This window comes from Macaca mulatta, chromosome 15 (genome assembly GCF_049350105.2).
Source record: "Macaca mulatta isolate MMU2019108-1 chromosome 15, T2T-MMU8v2.0, whole genome shotgun sequence".
NCBI lineage: Eukaryota > Metazoa > Chordata > Mammalia > Primates > Cercopithecidae > Macaca > Macaca mulatta.
The window spans coordinates 20,836,552-20,857,383 of record NC_133420.1 but is presented as its reverse complement, the minus strand read 5'-3'; the positions used below and the strand labels follow the sequence as shown (position 1 = coordinate 20,857,383).

The 20,832-nt window shown below is 42.1% G+C and overlaps 1 protein-coding gene across 2 annotated transcripts in view; it reads left to right on the top strand.

Annotated features, from left to right (window-relative positions):
* Positions 1-20,832, top strand: part of ZBTB34 (zinc finger and BTB domain containing 34) — a 25,345-nt gene extending 4,513 nt beyond the window's left edge. For both annotated transcript variants that reach the window (XM_001097093.5, XM_077967963.1), the window contains one exon: positions 14,333-20,832. In XM_001097093.5, coding sequence (XP_001097093.1) covers positions 14,343-15,857 — 1,515 coding nt within the window. In that variant the 5' untranslated portion in view covers positions 14,333-14,342 and the 3' untranslated portion in view covers positions 15,858-20,832. The remainder of the gene's footprint in view (positions 1-14,332) is intronic.

Below are 20,832 nucleotides of genomic sequence, written 5' to 3'. Positions count from 1 at the left end.
TTTTAAACAAAGTGTAGCATCTTGTGGAGCAAATTAGAGTGTTTATGGGTTAGGTTGGAATAAGCCACCTTGCTAGATTTTGCCGTTGGCAGAGACTATCCTGCATCTCTGGGGTCTCCAGAAGGAAAAGTTCAGAGCTGAGGGTGCGGCTGTAGTGGCAGTCCATGGATCTTGAGCCACTAGCTTGTTTTAGCTGACATGTACTGAGAGCCTCTCTGCCCCAGACACAGTGCTGGGCTTTGGGCACGCAGTCCCTGCCCTCAGAGAGCTCACCGCCAGGAGTGGAAGCTCAGAAGCGAGGAGTCGCACAGAATCGGCACGTTTCTCATTGTTCAGCTTTTACATTTTTACTTTTGTTCTGGTTGTTGATATATGGAGACAGTTGCAAGGCTTTATCCAAGGAAGTTGTAGAGATTTTAAGGCCCGGGTGGGTGTTTCGCCTAGATGGCATCTGAGAGTCCCTTCTTATTTTTAGGTTCTCTGCAGAATGGGTCAGCAGTGTGAGAGGATGTCATTAGTTTTCCATTGTTTAGTTTCCTCACAGCTTAACAGAATATGTAGTGCCGAATTTTACTTAAAGATACTAGTCAATGGGGCTGGGCGCAGTAGCTCATGCCTGTAATCCTAGCACTTTGGGAGGCTGAGGCAGGCGGATCCCTTCAGGCCAGGAGTTAGAGACCAGACTGGTCAACATGGTGAAACCCTATCTCTACTAAAGACACAAAAATTAGTTGAACGGGGTAGCACATGTCTGTAATCCCAGCTACTCAGGAGACTGAGGCATGAGAATCACCTGAACCTGCAGTGAGCCAAGATCACACCACTGCCCTCCAGCCTGGGCACAGAGCAAGACTCTGTCTCAAAACAAACAAAAACAAAAACAAAACTAGTCAATGGAAAGGCTTGAGGAGAGGGCTAGGTGAGGAGGTTACCCCTTTCATCGGGTGCTGTTTCCATTCCTCTTTTCTAGGAGCAAACACCCTTTCTATTCTCAGCCTTCTCTCTTTTTTTTTTTTCTCCCTGAGTAACCTCATCTTACCACAACAATCCTCAGTCAGTACATGGTCACTCCCAAATCAGTATCTTCGGGTCTAATGTTTCTCTCTAGCTGCAGCCCCATGTTTCCCACGACCCTGTGGAAAACCTGAGTCCAGCTTGTCCTGGCTGAGCTACGTGGCCTCCAAGTAGACATCATGCCTCAGTCTCCAGGTTCTGCCGCCAGAATTCTGTTCTCTGAGTATTCAAGACCCTCCACCTTCCGACTGTGGCCTTCTCCTTCTGTGGCTTTCCTTGTCCCTGAGCCGGGGCCACCGCACGCTGCCTGCTCTACCCCAGACGCCGTCTGTCTGCTTTCCCCTGTGCCCTGTTCCTGCTTTTCCTTCTGTCTGGAGTGTTCTTTCTTTTCCCTTTGAAATGCAAGGCCTTGTTCAAAAATATCTTCCTCCATGAAGTTTTCCTTTGTTCTATTTTGATTTTTTAAAAATCTTTTTGGTCAAGAGTAATCAGCCTTGTATTGTTCCTTGTAGTTCTTTGTTTCTGCCTCTATAACTGTCTGCTTGATATAATAATTATCCATTTGCAGCCCATCTTTCTCCTCTAGATTCTGTGGTTTAAAAAATTATATATTTGTAGGTACTAACCTACATGTCTTAAAAAAAACTAGTGAGAATAATACAGTTATTTGATTTTTGAAATGCAAAGGTATAAAGTCTGTTTCCCTTCCCTCTCCTTAGTCCTTAGTCCTTCCTCACAGTGACCACCATTAATAGTACCACGTGGTTCCTTTCAGAATGGATACAGCAAGCAACATAATATAATTCCTTTACAAAATGTACATGAAGGGAGTGACATATATGCATACATATTAGTCTACATCTTGCTGTTTTTGGCCAAATCTTAGTGCTCTTTCCATATCAAGGCATATACATCTACCCAGTCTTAATAGTTGCATAGTATTTCATTGTCGATTATATTTTTTGAAACCAGTTTCCTTTGGGGGGTTCTTTTTTTTTTTTTTTTTTGCTATAGCAAAGAAAAATTCTTAGTGGTTATTTTCATTATATATCTCCTGCTATACTTTTGTAAGTCCTATATATTAGTAGGCTTAATTCCTCCCCGTTATTTGTGGACCAAATGGTAAATGCCTTTTAAATTTTGATAGATATTACCAAATTATTCATTCCTCAGGACTACACTTGCCAGCTCTTTTAAACTGTGTGCAAAGCTGATGGGTTAAAAATGGTATCTCATTATTTTTTCTTTTTGTATTTCAAACGTCTTTAATCAGAAGTTTAGCATCTTTGCTTCTTTTTTTGTCATTTTTCTTTTTTTTCTTGAACTGTTTGTATCCTTTGCCCATTCTCCCATAGGGTTTTTTTGTGTATGTCACCTAATTTGATTTATAAATTAAGGAATTTGGAAAGTAGTTCTTTGTCAAATATGCATATATTTTTCTTCAGTATATCATTTATCTTTTGGCTTTTGGGAAGAAGGGGTATTTTTTTTGTCATATACTTTTATGTTGTCGAATGTATTTGTCTTTGCCTTTGTGGCATCTGAGATTTATGTCATGCTTGGAAGGGCCTTTATGTCAGAATTATAAATAAATTCACCCATGTTTTCTTTCATTTTTTTTTTTTCGTGATAAATCTTTTTAAAATACTGGCATAGGAATAGAATGGCATTAAAGAGAAAGTAATAAGATCCTCCACACATTCCTTGGTGCTTTATAAGAAATTGGTTAACATGTGACACCTTTGAAAGTTCAGAGGAGCTGTGTTTGCCATTGGTGGGTCATGGTATTTTATATGACCCTCTAATATTACATATAAGGGCAGTTACTGCCTTTTTGCCTCTTTTATTAACTCAGTGAGGGCGAGGAGCTGAATGGAAGAGCAGGGGCTTGAGTCACTGGTTTCTGTTCACCCTTCTCAGCATCAGCCATGAACGTGACATGATGGTCACTTGCTTTTCCTGTCTTTTTCAAGTGGCTTTTTGTTCTTAAGCCCCTTTGGGTAAAATGCGTTAACCTGGATTGGGGTTATCTCTCCCTTGTGTGTTGTTGCAGAGCAGCCTTTTGCTGTCCTGATGCATGGGCGCAGTGATGGATTCTGTAGCTTTTTTGAGTGGGATCTTGCGAAGATGTCAAGCAGCATTACTTACCAAGCCTGTCGTCATATGGTCTCGCATCAGACCTTAATTTTCTTTTCAGCGCAGCCATGCATGCTTATTTCCAGAGCCCTCGCTTTGGCTTTGGACTTCAGGTCTGTGGGAGGAGTGTCCCAGGATGGCTCGTGCGGTCATTTCCAGGCAGTGCCGCTCTCTCTGTGGCTTGTACCCACAGTGCCTCACTGTGTGAGTGGCCTCCTGCTCTGGTTGCCCAGCCGGCTGTCACTCCGCAGTGTGTGTTCATTTCTCCCAAAGCTGCTCGCCTTCAGCTGCGCTCCCCTTTGCAGTTGGCTTCCCTGTCTGCCGTCCTCTGGTGCTTTCAGACTTGGCTTCGTCACTGCTTGGTCAGTCCTGGAGGGCCCCTCACAGTTTGCTCTTGCTTTCAGGGCGCTGGGCTCAATGCTGCTTTGAATTCTGTTGAACTTGGGCTGAACCCTGTGTCTTCTTGGCAGCATCTGCTCTCTGTGACTTTCACCTTCAAACACCAAAAGGACCGGTTTACTTGAGCCCTAGATCTGTGGTTTCTAATTAATTGAGGCTTTCGCATGTAAAGGTAGCTTTTTATTTAAAGCAAGTAGAATGAGCCAGGGTCCGGGGCTCTGAGGAGGAAAGGGGGATCAAAGCTGTGAATATGGAGGGCATGATACCCGGTGGCCGCAGGGGCCCGCCTGGAACATTTTTCTCCTCATAACCCTTACCTCTGCCGGTGATTCTGGTCTAGAAAAGAGGGAGATTTTGCTCTACAAAGAGGGTGCTTCACTGAATTCCTACGGCTGAAATTGCTTGGTCACAGTGAATATGCAGATATCATCTTGATGTATATTACTAAAATGCCCTCATTTGCCCTTCTGTATTCTGGGCAGCAGTAGGGAGGATGTGTGCCCACTTACACCCCCCGCCCCATCTCCATCCCTTTCCTTGACACCATCTTAGGGCAGGAATGTAACGTGGGGCAAGCTTGCTAGGAATAAAGGGTTGTTGTGTGGGGGCCTGGATGCGCATACCCCCGAAGGGTCCTGGGAAAGTCAGCTGCTTGGTTTCCTCATCTTTAAAATGGGGGCAGTAGTACCTGCCTTAAGGGACAGGTTGGGAGGATTCAGAGACATACTGCATCCTAAGCCTTTACGACATGCCTGGCATGTATCACATTCAGTAAAAGCTGGTCACGGATGATGATGGTGGTGGAGTGACTCTGCCAAGTAAAGGGGGAAGGCTGAGGGGTGTGGCAGCAGGGGCAGTCATCCCCTTTTATAGTTGCCCAGGCTGGTGTGGGGGCAGCTGGGTGCGTGGAAGTAGGAGAATGTCGGTCCTGCCCACATCAGAGGTGGTCCTTCCCAGAAGCTACCTGGGAGACCAGTGGTGGCCTTATGTGATCACGGCAGAAGCTGTGTGTGAGGTGAAAGCTATTCCACAGGTGTGAAATTATTCTCTTTCTTCGTAAGAAAGTAAGAATTCGGAAGTAAGAAATTAAAGAAATTGAAAGAGCAGAAAGATTGTCTTTCCATCGATTGAGTGAACCGAAGAGACCTGTGAAGAAGTTGAGAAGGTGACAATTTTGAACTTCCCAAAAAACCGTTTCAACAAAGTTCTATCCATGTGTATTTTTTAAAAGAAGTATTTCACATTTTTTTCCCAGAGTATAGTTTTTACAAACAAAAACAAAATTTTGTTAAAATATGTATTAATGATACTGAAAGTAAATTCAGCTTGTATGTGCTTGTTTTTTAAATTAAAATAATAGCAATGTAAATGTCTAATTTGGGTGTGGTTTTTTGCCTAGAATAATGTGACAGAAGCACCTATGATTAATCTTCTGAATTAAAGAATTCTGGTTCTGATGGTTTTAGTGAGTGGAATAATCAAATTCATTATTGTTTTCTGAGGCAGCTGCAAACTTAATCTAAATGAAAAACATATAAATCACTACTCTGCATTATCAAAAATGAATTCCATTCCCATCTCTCTCTGAGTGGTGAGGAATCTGCATTAATCCTCTATCAAACTGCAAGACTGGGACTTTTATTCATCTTTGAATTCCCTTTGGTTTTCTGTATGTAAGAGATTGATGTTGAGTGAATATTTCCTATAAATGTATGAAAAATAATTTAAATTCCCAGTCAGTGTGCCATTTAGTGATTGCAATTAAATCTAATACTTGCAGCACATATGACAAAAGGCTAATTTCCTTAATTTGCGAAGAGCTCTGACAAATCAATAAAAAAGGCAAATAAGGGCAAAGGATATGAGTAGGCTGTTCAAAGACAAACTTAGACAAATTGCCATTAAACATGAGAAAAGATATCAACCTCATTTATAATTAAACATGCAGCCGGGCACAGTGGCTCATGCCTGTAATCCCAGCACTTTGGGAGGCCGAGGTGGGTGGATCACCTGAGGTCAGGAGTTCAAGAACAGCCTGGCCAACATGGTGAAACCTTGTCTCTACTAAAAATACCAAAATTAGCCTGGTGTGATGGCTTACACCTGTGGTCTGAGCTATTAGGGAGACTGAGGCAGGAGAATCGCTTGAGCTTAGGAGGCGGAGGTTGCCTTGAGCAGAGGTTGCACCACTGCACTCCAGCCTGGGCGACAGAGTGAGACTCTGTCTCAAAAAAAAAAAAAAAAAGCACATCAAAACAATGAGGTACATCTTTCACCTATCAGTTTGGCTGAAAAAGTGAAACGGTTCGATACCCATTGCTGACAGTTATGGGGGAGCAGGCCCTTCCCTGTGAATGGATAATTGCTGCTGCCTCTTAGAGGGTAATTTGGCATTATCAACTGAAATGAAAAATTTACCACAATTCTGCTAGAAGTTGAGACTACAGATTTACTTACATAAGAAAGCCAGATGTAACTGAGGGGTGTGTGTGTGTTGTGGGGTGACAGTCTGTGTTTGTAATGGCTATCTTAGTATCAGCTGGGTACTGGTTAAGTACGTTGTGATATAGCCATCAATGGAATACTATGAAGTTAGAAAAAAATAGGTCAATGTGTATGTGCTGCTGTGGAAAGATTCTTTTTCTTTTTCTTTTTTTTTTTTGAGACAGAGTCTTGCTCTGTGGCCAGGCTGGAGTGCAGTGGTGCTATCTTAGCTCACTGCAACCTCCGCCTCCCAGGTTCAAGCAATTCTCCTTCATCAGCCTCCCTAGTAGCTGGGATTACAGGCGTGCCGTACCACACCCAGCTAATTTTTGTATTTTTAGTAGTCTTGATCTCTTGACCACGTGATCCACCCACCTCGGCCTCCCAAAGTGCTGAGATTAAGGCGGAAAGATTTTAAGATATATTAAATACATTTCTTTAAAGTAGGGTATAGAACAGTTTATGCTGATAGATGTTTTGAATTTTCTCTGAAAGAATACCCCAAAACTCCTACCAGTGATTATCTTTGGGAAGAGGGGCTGGGGGAAAGTTTTATTATTTCTGTTCTATGATCTGAAGTTCTACCATATGCATATATTTTATTTTAAAGATAAAATTAATTAAAAATTGACCAGGTGCAGTGGCTCATGTCTGTAATTCCAGCACATTGGGATGCTAAGGTGGGAGGATCCCTTGAGGCCAAGAATTCGAGACCAGCCTGGGTAACATAGTAAGACCCTGTCTCTATAAATTAATTAATTAATTTATTTATTTATTTATTTATTTATCTGAGACGGAGTGAGGCCAAGAATTCGAGACCAGCCTGGGTAATGTAGTGAGACCCTGTCTCTACAAATTTATTTATTTATTTATTTATTTATTTGAGACGGAGTGTTGCTCTTGTTGCCCAGGCTGGAGTGCAATGGCATGATCTTGGCTCACTGCAACCGCCACCTCCCAGGTTCAATCGATTCTCAGCCTCCAGAGTAGCTGAGATTACAGGCGCCCACCACCATGCCCGCCTAATTCTTTTTTTGTATTTTTAGTAGAGACAGGGTTTCGCCATGTTGGCCAGGCTGGTCTCAACCTCCTGACCTGAGGTACTCCACCTGCCTCGGCCTCCCAAAGTGCTGGGATTACAGGTGTGAGCCACCGTGCCCGGCCTACAAAAAAGTTTTTTAAAAGCCGGGTATGGTGGCGTGTGCCTATAGTCCTAGCTACTCAGGAGGCTGAGGTGGGAGGATAGCTTGGGCCCAGGAGGTTGAGGCTGCAGTGAGCCAAGATTGTGCCACTGTACTCCAGCCTGGGTGACAGAGTGAGATCCTGTCTCTAAGAAAAAAATATAATTCAAAATTGATCTAACTTAGGTGTAGACCCACTGACATTCCACACAGGGGAGAAAATCAAGACCTTCAAGAAACCAGTGAGTAGCCCATGTTGCAAAACTGCCAGTACAGAAGGATAGAGGATCACATTTGAATTTGAAGTGTGCCTACATAAGAGGCTCTGACCTCCTCTATCCTGGGATCACTGGACCTGACAAATCCACACATGGGGTGTAGAACTTGTGATCAATGATGAGTTTCTCTCCCTTTAGTCTGGTCATATGGCTCAGACTGAAATTAACTGTAAGTTCACTATGTGCCAGTCATTTAGAAGCTTCTTGTTCAAGAGTGTGGCTTGTTAGCAGCTCTGGGGGGAATCTTTGAATCTCATTGTCACTGTGGAAAGGAAGTGTTAATGTAAGGGAGAGGAGAGCAAAGCACTTCCTTTCTCATATTGCGGAAAAATGGAATCCCTTTCTTAGGTGTTAATCGTGGCGTTCCACTTTTCTCAGTGATTATCTTTCAAGTGTTGTTCTCCACCTTTCTTCTACAAAGCAGATAAGAAAAAACCACACAGAGAAGGAAGCCTCATTGGGAAGCCGTTTTCAGTTGTACATTCTATTTCAGAAATGCTCTGTTGCATTCCTTTCTGTACTGGTTTTCGCCCTGCAGTCCACACCTTTGAAAAGCCCGAACCCACCTTCCTTTTGTCCTTGCATTCCAAAAGTCACTATTTATACACCCCATGTCATGAGAATGCTATGATGAATAGGTAACATTTGACTATTTGTTAGGTGCCAGCTGAGTTGCATTTTTATAAGTTTTGCCAATTTGAGAAAGAAGTATTTTGTCTCATGTTTATGCATTTATTTATTTTTGAGATAGTGGCTCACTCTATCACCCAGGCTGGAGGGTAGTGGCACAATCTCAGCTCATTGTAACCTTGGCCTCCGGGACTCAAGCCATCCTCCCACCTCAGCCCCCCAAGTACCTGGGACTACAGGTGCCCACCGCTTTGCCCTACTAATTCTTGTATTTTTAGTATTTACTGGGTTTCACCATGTTGGCCAGGCTGGTCTCAAACTCCTGAGCTCAAGCAATATGCCCAATTTGGCCTCCCGAAGTGCTGGGATTACATGCGTGAACCACTGTGCCTGGCTTCATATTGATGTTGCTTTACTGATAAAGTTGTTAAGCATTTTTTTTTTTTGTTTCTTTTTTTGAGACGGAGTCTCGCTCCGTCACCCAGGCTGGAGTACAATGGTGCGATCTCAGCTCACTGCAACCTCCACCTCCAGGGTTCAAGCATTTCTCCTGCCTCAGCCTCCCGAGTACCTTGGATTACAGGTGCCCGCCACCACGCCCAGCTAATTTTTTTATTTTTAGTAGAGACAGGGTTGCACCAGGTTGGCCAGGCTTGTCTCGAACTCCTGACCTCAGATGATTCACCCGCCTCGGCCTCCCAAAGTGCTGAGATTACAGATGTGAGCCACCGTGCCCGGCCTAAGCATTTTTTCTCTACGTCTAAAGGCTATTTTAATTTCTTTTTAAAAGCGTCTGTTCATAGTCGCTTTTTTCAGTTGTTCCATTTGGCTTTTATTGATTTGTGAGAGCCTGCTGTTTATGTTTTAAGTATTTTTTATTGTTTTCTACCTCTTTTTTTTTTTGCTAAAAAGTATTTTTTAGACATATAAAAGTTGTATTTCTTCTGTAGTTAAATCTGCATTTCTTCTTCTGGTATCTTTGTGTGCTTAGAAAAACCTCTAGAGGTTATTTTGGGGTATGCTGTGAAGAAGTATCTAAATTTATTATTAATTCAAATTCTCTAAGCAGCATTTATTTCAGTAATTCTCCCCTTTTTACTTGCTTGAAATGGCCCATGAGGCCATCTCAGTCTGATTTCTACCTTGACAACCTCATGTGGCTTCTGTCCTGCCCCTTGCGCCTTGTTCCAGCTGTGTACACACTTCCAGCGTGTCCTTCCTCCCCAACCCTTTGTACGTGTGATTCCTTCTGTCCGGACAGGTTCCCTGCAGCACCCTGATACCACATGTATCTGACTAACCTTTACTTGTCCTTTAGTTCTTTTTTTTTTTTTTTTTTTTTTTTTGAGACGGAGTCTCGCTCTGTCGCCCGGGCTGGAGTGCAGTGGCCGGATCTCAGCTCACTGCAAGCTCCGCCTCCCGGGTTTACGCCATTCTCCTGCCTCAGCCTCCCGAGTAGCTGGGACTACAGGCGCCCGCCACCTTGCCCGGCTAGTTTTTTGTATTTTTAGTAGAGACGGGGTTTCACCATATTAGCCAGGATGGTCTCGATCTCCTGACCTCGTGATCCGCCCGTCTCAGCCTCCCAAAGTGCTGGGATTACAGGCTTGAGCCACCGCGCCCGGCCTAGTTCTTATTTAAAATAGCAGTTGTTCATGTAGGCTTCTCTGACCACTCCCCCATCGTGAAAGATCTCAGAGCTTTTATCATGATTTATGATGAGAAAATTAAAACTCCGATGGATCCCTAGTGCCTGACACTTAATACATACTTAGCCGATGACTTATAGCCCAGTCATACATTTTGACATCTGTAAGTTCGGTTGTATTTGTCTATTTCTAACATTTCTTTAGTATTCCAGATCTGCACTATCCAGTTTGGTGGCCACTGACCACATGCGACTATTGAGCACATGGAATGTGGTTAGTCCAAACCGAGCCATGCTGTGTGTAACATACACATCAGAGTTCAGAGACCTAGTGTGAAAAGAATGTCAATGTCTCAGCTTTCTAATATTGATTACATGCTGCAATGATGTGTTGGGTGATATAACATATTACTACAATTTATTTTTTTAACTTTTAAAAAATGTAACTACTAGAAAACATTAAATTACACATGCAGTGTCTTATATTTATGTTGGACCACAGTGTTCTAGATGAATTTTAAAATCATTTTGTCAGGTTTCTAAGAAAAGATTTCATCAGGCTATGTTATATTTATAAATTAATTTTGGGGGTAGAGTGTCTCTCTTTACAGTATCGAATCATCCCGCCAGAACCATGTTCCCTCTCTTCATTTATACAGGCTTTTGTCCGTATTAAAGTGAGTTGTATTTTTCTTGTTGACCCTGTTTTTTGCTTATCTTCCCCCACCCCTAGGTATTTTCTAGTTCCTGTTGCTATATTGTTGGTTGCACCTTATTGTCATTATCTTACCTGTTTTTTATGTGTAATTTTTTGAAACCCTCCACTTAGTAGATGCTGATTCTAATATTTTCCAGGTGATTCTCTTGGGGCTTCTGTGTAAATAATCTGCATGTTACATCTGCACGTAATAGTCATTTTGTCTCTTTTTTAATGGCTGCTTGCCTTAATGTTCCCTTGTCTTGTTGCTTTGGCTAGAAGTTCTAAAATAATGTTAAGTAAGAATCATGATGGCAGATAACCTTGTATATCTTCCCAGGCACTGATGGGAATGACTTTACTAAAGTGTTTACCGAAGTGTGCTCCAGGGAACACTCATTCTTGGGAAATATTAATATGTGTACCTTGAGAGAACAGTTCCACCATTAAATGAGTTTGCGAACTGCTGAGTTAAGCAGGATTCCTGTCTATAGGACTTTTCAGATAGGATATTATGCTAATGTGTGTTTTAATCCCTAGGAGGTGAGGATATTGGGGCCAGCTCTTGGGCTTGGGTTCTACTAAATACATTTTGGGAAATGCAGACATCATGTTTCCTTTTTTTCTTTCCTTCCCTCCCTCCCCCCCTCCCTCCCTTCCTTCCTTCCGTTCCCTTTTTTCTCCCCCTTCCCCTTCCCCTTCCCCTTCCTTCCTTCCTTCCTACCTTCCTTCTTTCCTTCCTTCCTTCCTTCCTTTCCTCCCTCCTTCCTTCCTTCCCTCCTTCCTTCCTTCCCTCCTTCCTTCCTTCCTTCCTTCCTTCCTTCCTTCCTTCCTTCCTTCCTTCCTTCCTTTTCCCTATTAAGTATACCAACATACGCAGTGTTTCCTTTTTAAGGATAATGTTGCCATTGGTTTGTAGTAGATACACTTTATTATATTAAGAAACTATTGTTCTGTTTCTAGCCTATTGAGTATTTTCCCCTTACTCTGAAAGGGCATTTAACTTTCTGTCACATGCATTTTTGACATAATATTGATTTGGTCATATGGGTTTTTCTCCTTGACTTATTGATGTTGCAAATTATATTCGTCTATTTATTTCTGAACATGTAGCCATCCTTACATTTGTGAAACAGCTGTTCTTGGTCATAATATATTATTTTAATAGGTTGTATTTGCTAGCATTTCTGTTAGGACTTTAAAATCTATTTATTTAGATGAAGTAGACAGTTTTCTTCTTTCTGCTATTTGTCATCTTCTGCTATCAGATTTGTGCCATATGAACTGAGATGCTTTAAATGTTTTTACATGCATCTAGAACAGTGTGAACGGCCTGAAGATCATTTGTGCCTTGGCACTTCTGTTTCTTATTTAGTTCTGCCAATTTATGTTATCCTAAAAATATGTTCATTTCATACAGATTTCAAATTGATTTCAATCATAAATCTAGGATAAATAAGGGCGCAGTATTCCTCTTTGACTAAAATGTTTTAACTCAAATTTTGATGTGATTTAAAAAAAAGTTCGGACATATCTAGGCACATTTAACTGATCCTTTCCTGTGAGAGTCTTAGATTTAGTTGCATGTTGTCTTGTCTTGAAATTTAAAAATTCCCTCTGTGATTATGTGCTGTTTTTCTGTATTAGTTATTTTCCTACTGTCTTTGGGCATCATTTGTTTTTCCTTTTCTGACCTCCTGAGTTCAGCCATTTCACTTATTTTTAGTATTGATTGTTTAATGATTAAAACTCTTAAGGCACTGACTTTTCCTGTTACAGCTTTTTTTTTTTTTCAAAACTCCCAACATTTCATTTTGAAAAACTTCAAACAGAAAAGGTGAGAGAATTTCACAATAAGTGCCCAAATATCCACCATGTAGACTCTACAATTGTTAACTTTTTACTGTGTTTGCTTTATCATGTATTTGTCCATCTCTTTTTTGGAGATACATTCTCAAGTAAGTTGAAGACATGAGTAAACTTCACTCCTGAAGCCAGATTTTATGTGTTTTCTCATTGTCTAAGTAGTTTTATTCCATTTAGATTTTTTTCTGATCTAATACTTAGGAGGTATTTACATTTCTGTTGGTCAGGTTTTAAAATATAATTGTTAGATCTGGTTTTGTTGTGTTTGGGTGAGAGGATGGAGCCTGGACTATATATCCTTAAGTAGTTCTGAGCAGTCTGGTGCTGCACATGTTTAGGCCACAGGAAGGAAATCTGTTGTAGGTGTACCACAGCTGTGGCACACACCTTTTGATGTGTCCGTCACCCTTTCATTCCTGTTGTCTAAAATAACTACTGTTTAAAAATACTGTCTTGGCCGAGTGCGGTGGCTCACGCCTGTTATCTCAGCACTTTGGGAGGCTGTGGCGGGCAGATCACTTGAGATCAGGAGTTCGAGACCAGCCTGGCCAACATGGTGAAACCCCATCTCTACTAAAAATACAAAAACTAGCTGGGTGTGGTGGCGGGTGCCTGTAGTCTCAGCTACTCAGAAGGCTGAGGCAGGAGAATCACTTGAACCCAGGAGGCGGATGTTGCAGTGAGCCAAGATCATGCCATTGCACTCCAGCCTGTGTGACAGAGCAAGATTCTATCTCAAAAAAAAAAAAATAATAATAATAATATTAATAAACTGCACTGAAGGAGACTGAGCATACTAAGTCTCAGCCAAACCAACCCAACCCAAAAGAGATATAAAGGTGTACACAGCTGAAGGGCAAACACACAAATCAAGACAGTAATACTGAAAAGGGTTTGGCTCCATTTATTGTATCCAGTGTGCTGCATAGTTGAAAAATACCAATCAGAAATACACAAGTAAGACGGAACATTTTTAGATGAATTTAGTTTTGTTTTTGTTTGTTTGGTTTTTTTTTGTTTTTGAGAAGGAGACTCATTCTGTCGCCTAGGCTGGGGTACAGTGGTGTGCTTTTGGCTCACTGCAGCCTCCGCCTTCTGGGGTCAAGTGATTCTCCTGCTGCAGCCTCCCTAGTAGCTGGGATTACAGGTGCACAACAACACACCAGGCTAATTTTTTTTTCTTTTTTTTTTTTCTTTTTTTTTTTGAGACGGACTCTCACTCTGTCGCCCAGGCTGGAGTGCAGTGGTGCAATCTTGGCTCACTGCAAGCTCTGCCTCCCGGGTTCACGCCATTCTCCTGCCTCAGCCTCCCAAGTAGCTGGGACTACAGGCACCCGCCACCGTGCCCGGCTAATTTTTTTTTTTTTTTTTTTTTTTTTTATTTTTAGTGGAGACAGGGTTTCACCATGGTCTCGACCTCCTGACCTTGTGATCCACCCGCCTCAACCTCCCAAAGTGCTGGGATTACAGGCGTGAGCCACCGCGCCTGACCACACCAGGCTAATTTTTGTATTTTTAGTAGAGATGGAGTTTCACCATGTTGGCCAGGTTGGTCTCAAACTCCTGACCTCAAGTGATCTGCCTGCCTTGGCCTCCCAAAGTGCTGGGATTACAGGTGTAAGCCACTGCGCCTGGCCTGAATTTAGTTATTTTTCACAAAGTACTTCAAACCCTCAAAAGTACTTGAAATGGGGAAATATTTGTCCTAAAAGAATACCGATTTCTCAGAGCCAAAATAGTCCTACTCTGTGTAAAATATTTTACTTTTGATCAAGATGAATGTTAGGCAACGGTGACACTAGGCTAATTGATCATTAGTTTATTTGGCTTTTGGTGAAGTAACCAAAACGTGAAAGACTAAAACAAGGGGAAGAATGCTTCAGGTAGATTTTAGGAGGTTTGATAGCCACAATGGTATTGTCGTTGTAAGCTTGTGTTTATGCCACTTGTACTTAGTGAGGAGTCACTGGTGAATGATGCCAACTCTCTCTCTCCGCAGAGTACACTTCATGTCAGTAGAAATGGACAGCAGCAGTTTTATTCAGTTTGATGTGCCCGAGTACAGCAGCACCGTTCTGAGCCAGCTAAACGAACTCCGCCTGCAGGGGAAACTATGTGACATCATTGTACACATTCAGGGTCAGCCATTCCGAGCCCACAAAGCAGTCCTTGCTGCCAGCTCCCCATATTTCCGGGACCATTCAGCGTTGAGTACCATGAGTGGCTTGTCAATATCAGTGATTAAAAATCCCAATGTGTTTGAGCAGTTGCTTTCTTTTTGTTACACTGGAAGAATGTCCTTGCAGCTGAAGGATGTTGTCAGTTTTCTGACTGCAGCCAGCTTTCTTCAGATGCAGTGTGTCATTGACAAGTGCACGCAGATCCTAGAGAGCATCCATTCTAAAATCAGCGTTGGAGATGTTGACTCTGTTACCGTCGGTGCTGAAGAGAATCCCGAGAGTCGGAACGGTGTCAAAGACAGCAGCTTCTTTGCCAACCCAGTGGAGATTTCTCCTCCATATTGCTCTCAGGGACGGCAGCCCACCGCAAGCAGTGACCTCCGGATGGAGACGACCCCCAGCAAAGCTCTGCGCAGCCGCTTACAGGAGGAGGGGCACTCAGACCGCGGGAGCAGTGGGAGCGTTTCTGAGTATGAGATTCAGATAGAGGGGGACCATGAGCAAGGAGACCTGTTGGTGAGGGAGAGCCAGATCACCGAGGTGAAAGTGAAGATGGAGAAGTCCGACCGGCCCAGCTGTTCCGACAGCTCCTCCCTGGGTGATGATGGGTACCACACTGAGATGGTTGATGGGGAACAAGTTGTGGCAGTGAATGTGGGCTCCTATGGTTCTGTGCTCCAGCACGCATACTCCTATTCCCAAGCAGCCTCACAGCCAACCAATGTTTCAGAAGCTTTTGGAAGTTTGAGTAATTCCAGCCCATCCAGGTCCATGCTGAGCTGTTTCCGAGGAGGGCGTGCCCGCCAGAAGCGGGCCTTGTCTGTCCACCTGCACAGTGACCTGCAGGGCCTGGTGCAGGGCTCTGACAGTGAAGCCATGATGAACAACCCCGGGTATGAGAGCAGCCCCCGGGAGAGGAGTGCGAGAGGGCATTGGTACCCGTACAATGAGAGGTTGATCTGTATTTACTGTGGAAAGTCCTTCAACCAGAAAGGAAGCCTTGACAGGCACATGCGACTCCATATGGGAATCACCCCCTTTGTGTGCAAGTTCTGCGGGAAGAAGTACACACGGAAGGACCAGCTGGAGTACCACATCCGGGGCCACACAGATGATAAACCATTCCGCTGTGAGATCTGCGGCAAGTGCTTTCCATTCCAAGGTACCCTCAACCAGCACCTGCGGAAAAACCACCCGGGCGTCGCTGAAGTCAGGAGTCGCATTGAGTCCCCCGAGAGAACAGATGTGTACGTGGAACAGAAACTGGAAAATGACGCGTCAGCCTCAGAGATGGGCTTAGATTCCCGGATGGAAATTCACACAGTGTCTGATGCTCCCGATTAAGATGGTAAAGAAGTGCACCCAAACAAAGCACATTAATCAATGCATATTTGTGATTTGCTTTGTTGTAATCTTTGGTTTTCCCAACCATCTGGAAATCTCTTGGTCTCTTGGCAGTTTTTCTAAAGTTTCTGGATGGAACACTTCGTTGTGTTTATCCTTTCCCCTGCCCTCCCTCCCCGAAGGAGCTCAAAGCATGAAGGGCAACGCATCCAGGGAAAACACAGGCTGACAGTATTCCTCTTTGGCTGAACTCTTAATCCAAAACCTGCCAGTGATTTAGCTATGCCAACTGGTTGACCCTCCATTCTCTGCCAAGAGGCATACTCTGTCTCATTGTGTGCGCTGGCAGCAGTGCACTTCCGTGGAGGGAGATTAGGATGCCGTCAGCTGATGCAAATGGGTAACCTTTTCTAATTTAAAATTCCTTTTAGGGGGTAGTTAGACAATTTATATATATATATAATAAAACTATTATTATATATATAGTATATATACATTCTCAAATTTGAGTTTATTCTGGTTGAGGTGAATGTAAGAGGAATATATAATTTAATACAATGTGAACAGGGCTTCTGAGTCTGTCTCATCCCTACCTAATATGTTAGGGTTTTGCCCCTTCATTTCCCTTACAAAAGAATGTTAGTAGGTTTATATTAATCATTGTGTCCAAAAGCAAGCAAAGCAAATCACAGTGTTCACAGCTCTGCTTCATAACAAATACATAAACCAAATGCCATAAAATTTCTTCAACTCTAGTTGGAAACCGTTTGGAATTTTTGTTAGTTGTCCAGCAGGTAAGCTGGATGACCTGTGGTGCTGACCTTTTTACATAGTGTAGTGTTATATTAGCCAACCCCAAAGGAGCAGTGGTTTTCAAGGTTTTTACTGGCCTACAAATCTACCTTCATTCCGTACTGTAGAAACATACATACCAGGTAACTAAATCGAATCACTCTCTATCATGAGTTAGTACTCACTCGCACTTAAGGAAAGGGATTTGTAGTTCTCTCTACAAAATTCTCCAAGCAGTGTTGTGGTTTGTTTTTTTTTTTTTTCTTTTTTTTCTTTCTCTTTTCAAACAGCCAGTTCAGGTGCACAGCAACTTTTTCTACATGCAGTTCCCAGGGAAACTGCAGAACTTAGAATTTGTACTTTTTGTAAAGCTATACTCTATGGGAATTGCAAGCAATATATCTATCTTAGTATTGTGTGTGCTAATGAGAGCCTCAGTGGCTCCCCCACTCTCTCAGTGTTTCCTGCTTAAAGAACCAACAGTTTAAAAGCCCTCTAAGATATTCTGTGTGTCACCAAATCTGTGTGTCACCATTTTTTGTCATGTGGTGCTATTTTTGTTAAGTGTCTTTTTAGGTCAGTATAGTTGTAGAAAATGTGAAATCTAATGGTAATAATGAATTATAATTGTTTTCCTCTCTTGAGTTCGTAGCTTGAAAAGAGACCTCAAAAGCATGTGCTGGCAAACACATTACTGTATGAAAAGATACCTGAGTCCTATTTGAATAATGTTTTATTAGTACTTTCGGAAATGTCTTCAGTTCTGTATTGTGTTCACGTACACAAACAGGCTTTACAAGATTGCTTCGGTACTGTAAACTCTGGCAGAGAGTAATTTTATAGGCGGTTTGGTGGTGAGTTTGTGCTGCAGGCTGCCTGTGGGATGTCAGCGTTCTGGTATCTGGCTGAGAACCTGGGGTCTGAGATGCACAACCAGTGCACCTCCGTAGGAGAACAGTGTAGCCACCTAAAAGAAAAACGAACAAAGGACCAGCCTCAGAGGCTAGAAGTTAAAGGAATACAGAATTTGATGTTTGCTGGTTTTCTGTGCTTTTTTGGCTCTTAAAATACCAATGGTGGATTGTTATTTTGTTTTTGTTTTTGTTTTTTGTTTTGAGAAAAAAAAGTCATTCAAGCCCTTTGTGTGTAATAGCCCCCAGGGGTGGCAGCTGTGCAGTCGCATCTCTTTAGCACACAGGATCTGTTCACGTGTGAACTGCTGCGCTACACATCAGTGTTAACTCCCTACAGATTACACTCTAATCCCGCTGCTCCCGAGGAGCGGCCTTTGCTAAATCGGGTATATAGTATGCCTTTTTCCTCGTCAAACTGCCTAAGTAGGGGTTTGTTCTCTCCCTGAAGCACTTGTTCAACTCCTGTTAAAGCCGCGTGCCTCAAGGGGAGGCTGGACCCCAAGTGTTTACCCACTTAAATATGTTCTGGGGTTTCAGGTAAATGTTTGTGATTTTTTTTTTCCTTACATGAATAAGTTTGGTTTTGATTTTTTTTTTAATTGAATGCAAAAAATTTGTGTTGTGATACAAATTAAGTTTGTGACAAGAAATGCCCAAATCCAAGGACATAAGAGGTCAAGCTCAGGGAAGGAACCTCCTTTTCACTCAGGCTTGGGGCCTTCAGCGAAGTCTCCAGAGCATTCCGTGGTATGAGAGACAGTGAGGAGGGAGGGCACCTGGTGCGGGCACCTCCAGCGTCCTGGCTCTTGGCATTGTCCGTCTTAACCTTATTTACATGGAGTTCTTTGTATTTGTGAATCTGTTTAACTGGTTTGAGTTTACCAAAGAGTGACTTATCCAAAATTGTCTTTGACAAAAATATCCATTGCTTTGATTGTACAGTTCAGGTTCAAACATTGTAATGGGACTGTTAAGGGGCAGAAAATTGATTGAGTTTCTCTCTAAGAATCATGATTCCACATTTTGCAAGTTCCACTTGCTCCCATTCGTGTTGCTAACACTTTACCCTTTCCACTGCTCGCAGTGTTAAGAATGAATTCTCAAGCCATAACACAGTACTGTAAAGTTCCGCAGGGCTTCGAGGGAGGCAGCGCCTAGGCCAGCACGGAGCTGTGTAGCCTCTCTGAGCGTTCGCACTGTCATGCTTCCCAGGGGCGTGACTGGTGAGAGATTAACTCCATTCAGATCGGGCAGCAGCAATTAATTGTGCCTTGCCGCATGAGGATGTGTCAGGAGGATTAACATGACCACAGAACCGAAACATTCTCTCCCTGAAGTTCACTTCACGTCTCCGCAGACGAAGTACGCTGTGTAACTCCTTAGAGCAACTCTTTTTGGAAAGCAAAGTCCCTATTTCTGTACAGTTTTAGGTTAGGTGTTTCATTTATAACAGATGCAGAAATCAATTAAGATAAAGTGATATGTGAAGAAATCTTTTACGGTAAAATATATCCTGAATTCATATAGGCTTGTTCATAATTGAGTCTCTTCTTGAGCTACCTTTTCACTATTAGACAATGTGAAGACAGTGACAGCGTCCTTTTTTAGAGATACTTAGCCCGTTATTACAAACTGTGAAGACAAAGAATTTTATACTTTTACTAATGTTTGTGGTTTTAAACAGTTATTTTCATTCTAATCAGTTCTCTACCCTCTAATTTCTACTAAAGCTGTAAATACATTTAGAAATTATATTTGTAAATACAGTATATGGAGACAAGTTAATTTTTTGGTCAGTGGAAAAAGCCTCCCAACCAATTGGCTCTGCCTTGGCAGTTGTGGTTTTTTTTTTTTAGTTTAGGTGTTTTTGTTTTTTTGTTTTTTCTTAACAGCAGAAAGGATACTGTCGGTTCACTGTTGAGCAGAATATACTGTAGAACGAAATTGATAATTTTTAAATCTTCCAGAGCATGAGTAAATGTCTTTTCTAATGCTAGCAAATATAACCAACTCTTTGTTTTTCCCTTAGCCCAGACCATATATAGGCCTGCATATTTTGTGTGTGGTTTTGTTTTTATTTTTGTTCTTACAGCCTAGACTCTAGGAAAAATTTGCAGGAACACAAAACAAGGGCTGGGGGGAATATCATCTATGTGAATGAGCTTTACTTTAAAGAGATCAATGTATTTTATTTTATCAACTTTTTCTCTTAGTTACTGTGATTTTTGTTGTTGTTGTCCTCGTTATTGTTAAATTCTGTAATGGTTTCCTGTGAAGCCTCCACTGAAAGGGACTCAAATATGCAACACCTAAACTATTTTCCAAGGGCACATGCCCCTTGAATGGTGCTTCTAGACTGGTCAGGGTTATTTATTAAATTTTATATATGAAAGTATTGGGGAATTATGTAAATTCTTTATATGAAACTATCTAGTTCATAAATCATAGATTTCATATTACTCAGTGCAACTGAACTAAAAGTTCAGAAAAGTCATTCACATTGTTCCAAATTTGTAATGGTTGTCACGTCACATGCGTCTTTTTCAGTAAGTGCCAGAGTGTTCCCACTGTTTCTGCCCAGTGCTTGACTTCTCGGCCCAGAAGGGAACCTGCTTTCTCTGGTTTCCTCCCTGGGTCTGGCACAGACAGGGCTATTGTAGTTCTTGATCAAGTCCTGGAGTCAGCCTTGCCTGGCTCTCCTTGTAGCAGATTCAGTCCACAGACCTCTTGCTGCCCCTCAGTGACAAGTATGCTGTGAATTCAACCTTTGGACTTGCTGCCCAAGCCTTTGGTTGCTGCCCTGACTATTGTAAGAGGTAAACTTACCTGGTTTGTTTGAGAATGACCATTTTCCTAATGTGAAAACCATCTCTCTCACCACTTTTATTAGTAGGGCTAACATTTTTTTCCGTTATAAATGGTTGAGCAATTTGAATGACTTAACACAGTGTCATTATCTTGCAATATAAACTGGTAACCTCACAACTCCACACTTCATCACCATATGAAGTAAATGAAGCTAGCTAAGCGGATGCTGTATCAACTAGTAACTTGCCATTAAGGATTATTTTATAGCATGAATTTAAGACTATTTATTCAAATGATATTTTACTCTTGTATTCACTTTGTTTTAGATTTGTGACATGAATATTTCAGTGCTGCTTAATTTTGTTCTGAATTCTTGTTTCTTGCTTGTAAATGGCTTTTTTATGGTATAAATAAAGTCAATGGACATTGCTGTTTGTAAATAAAAATGCTGCTAGAGCACA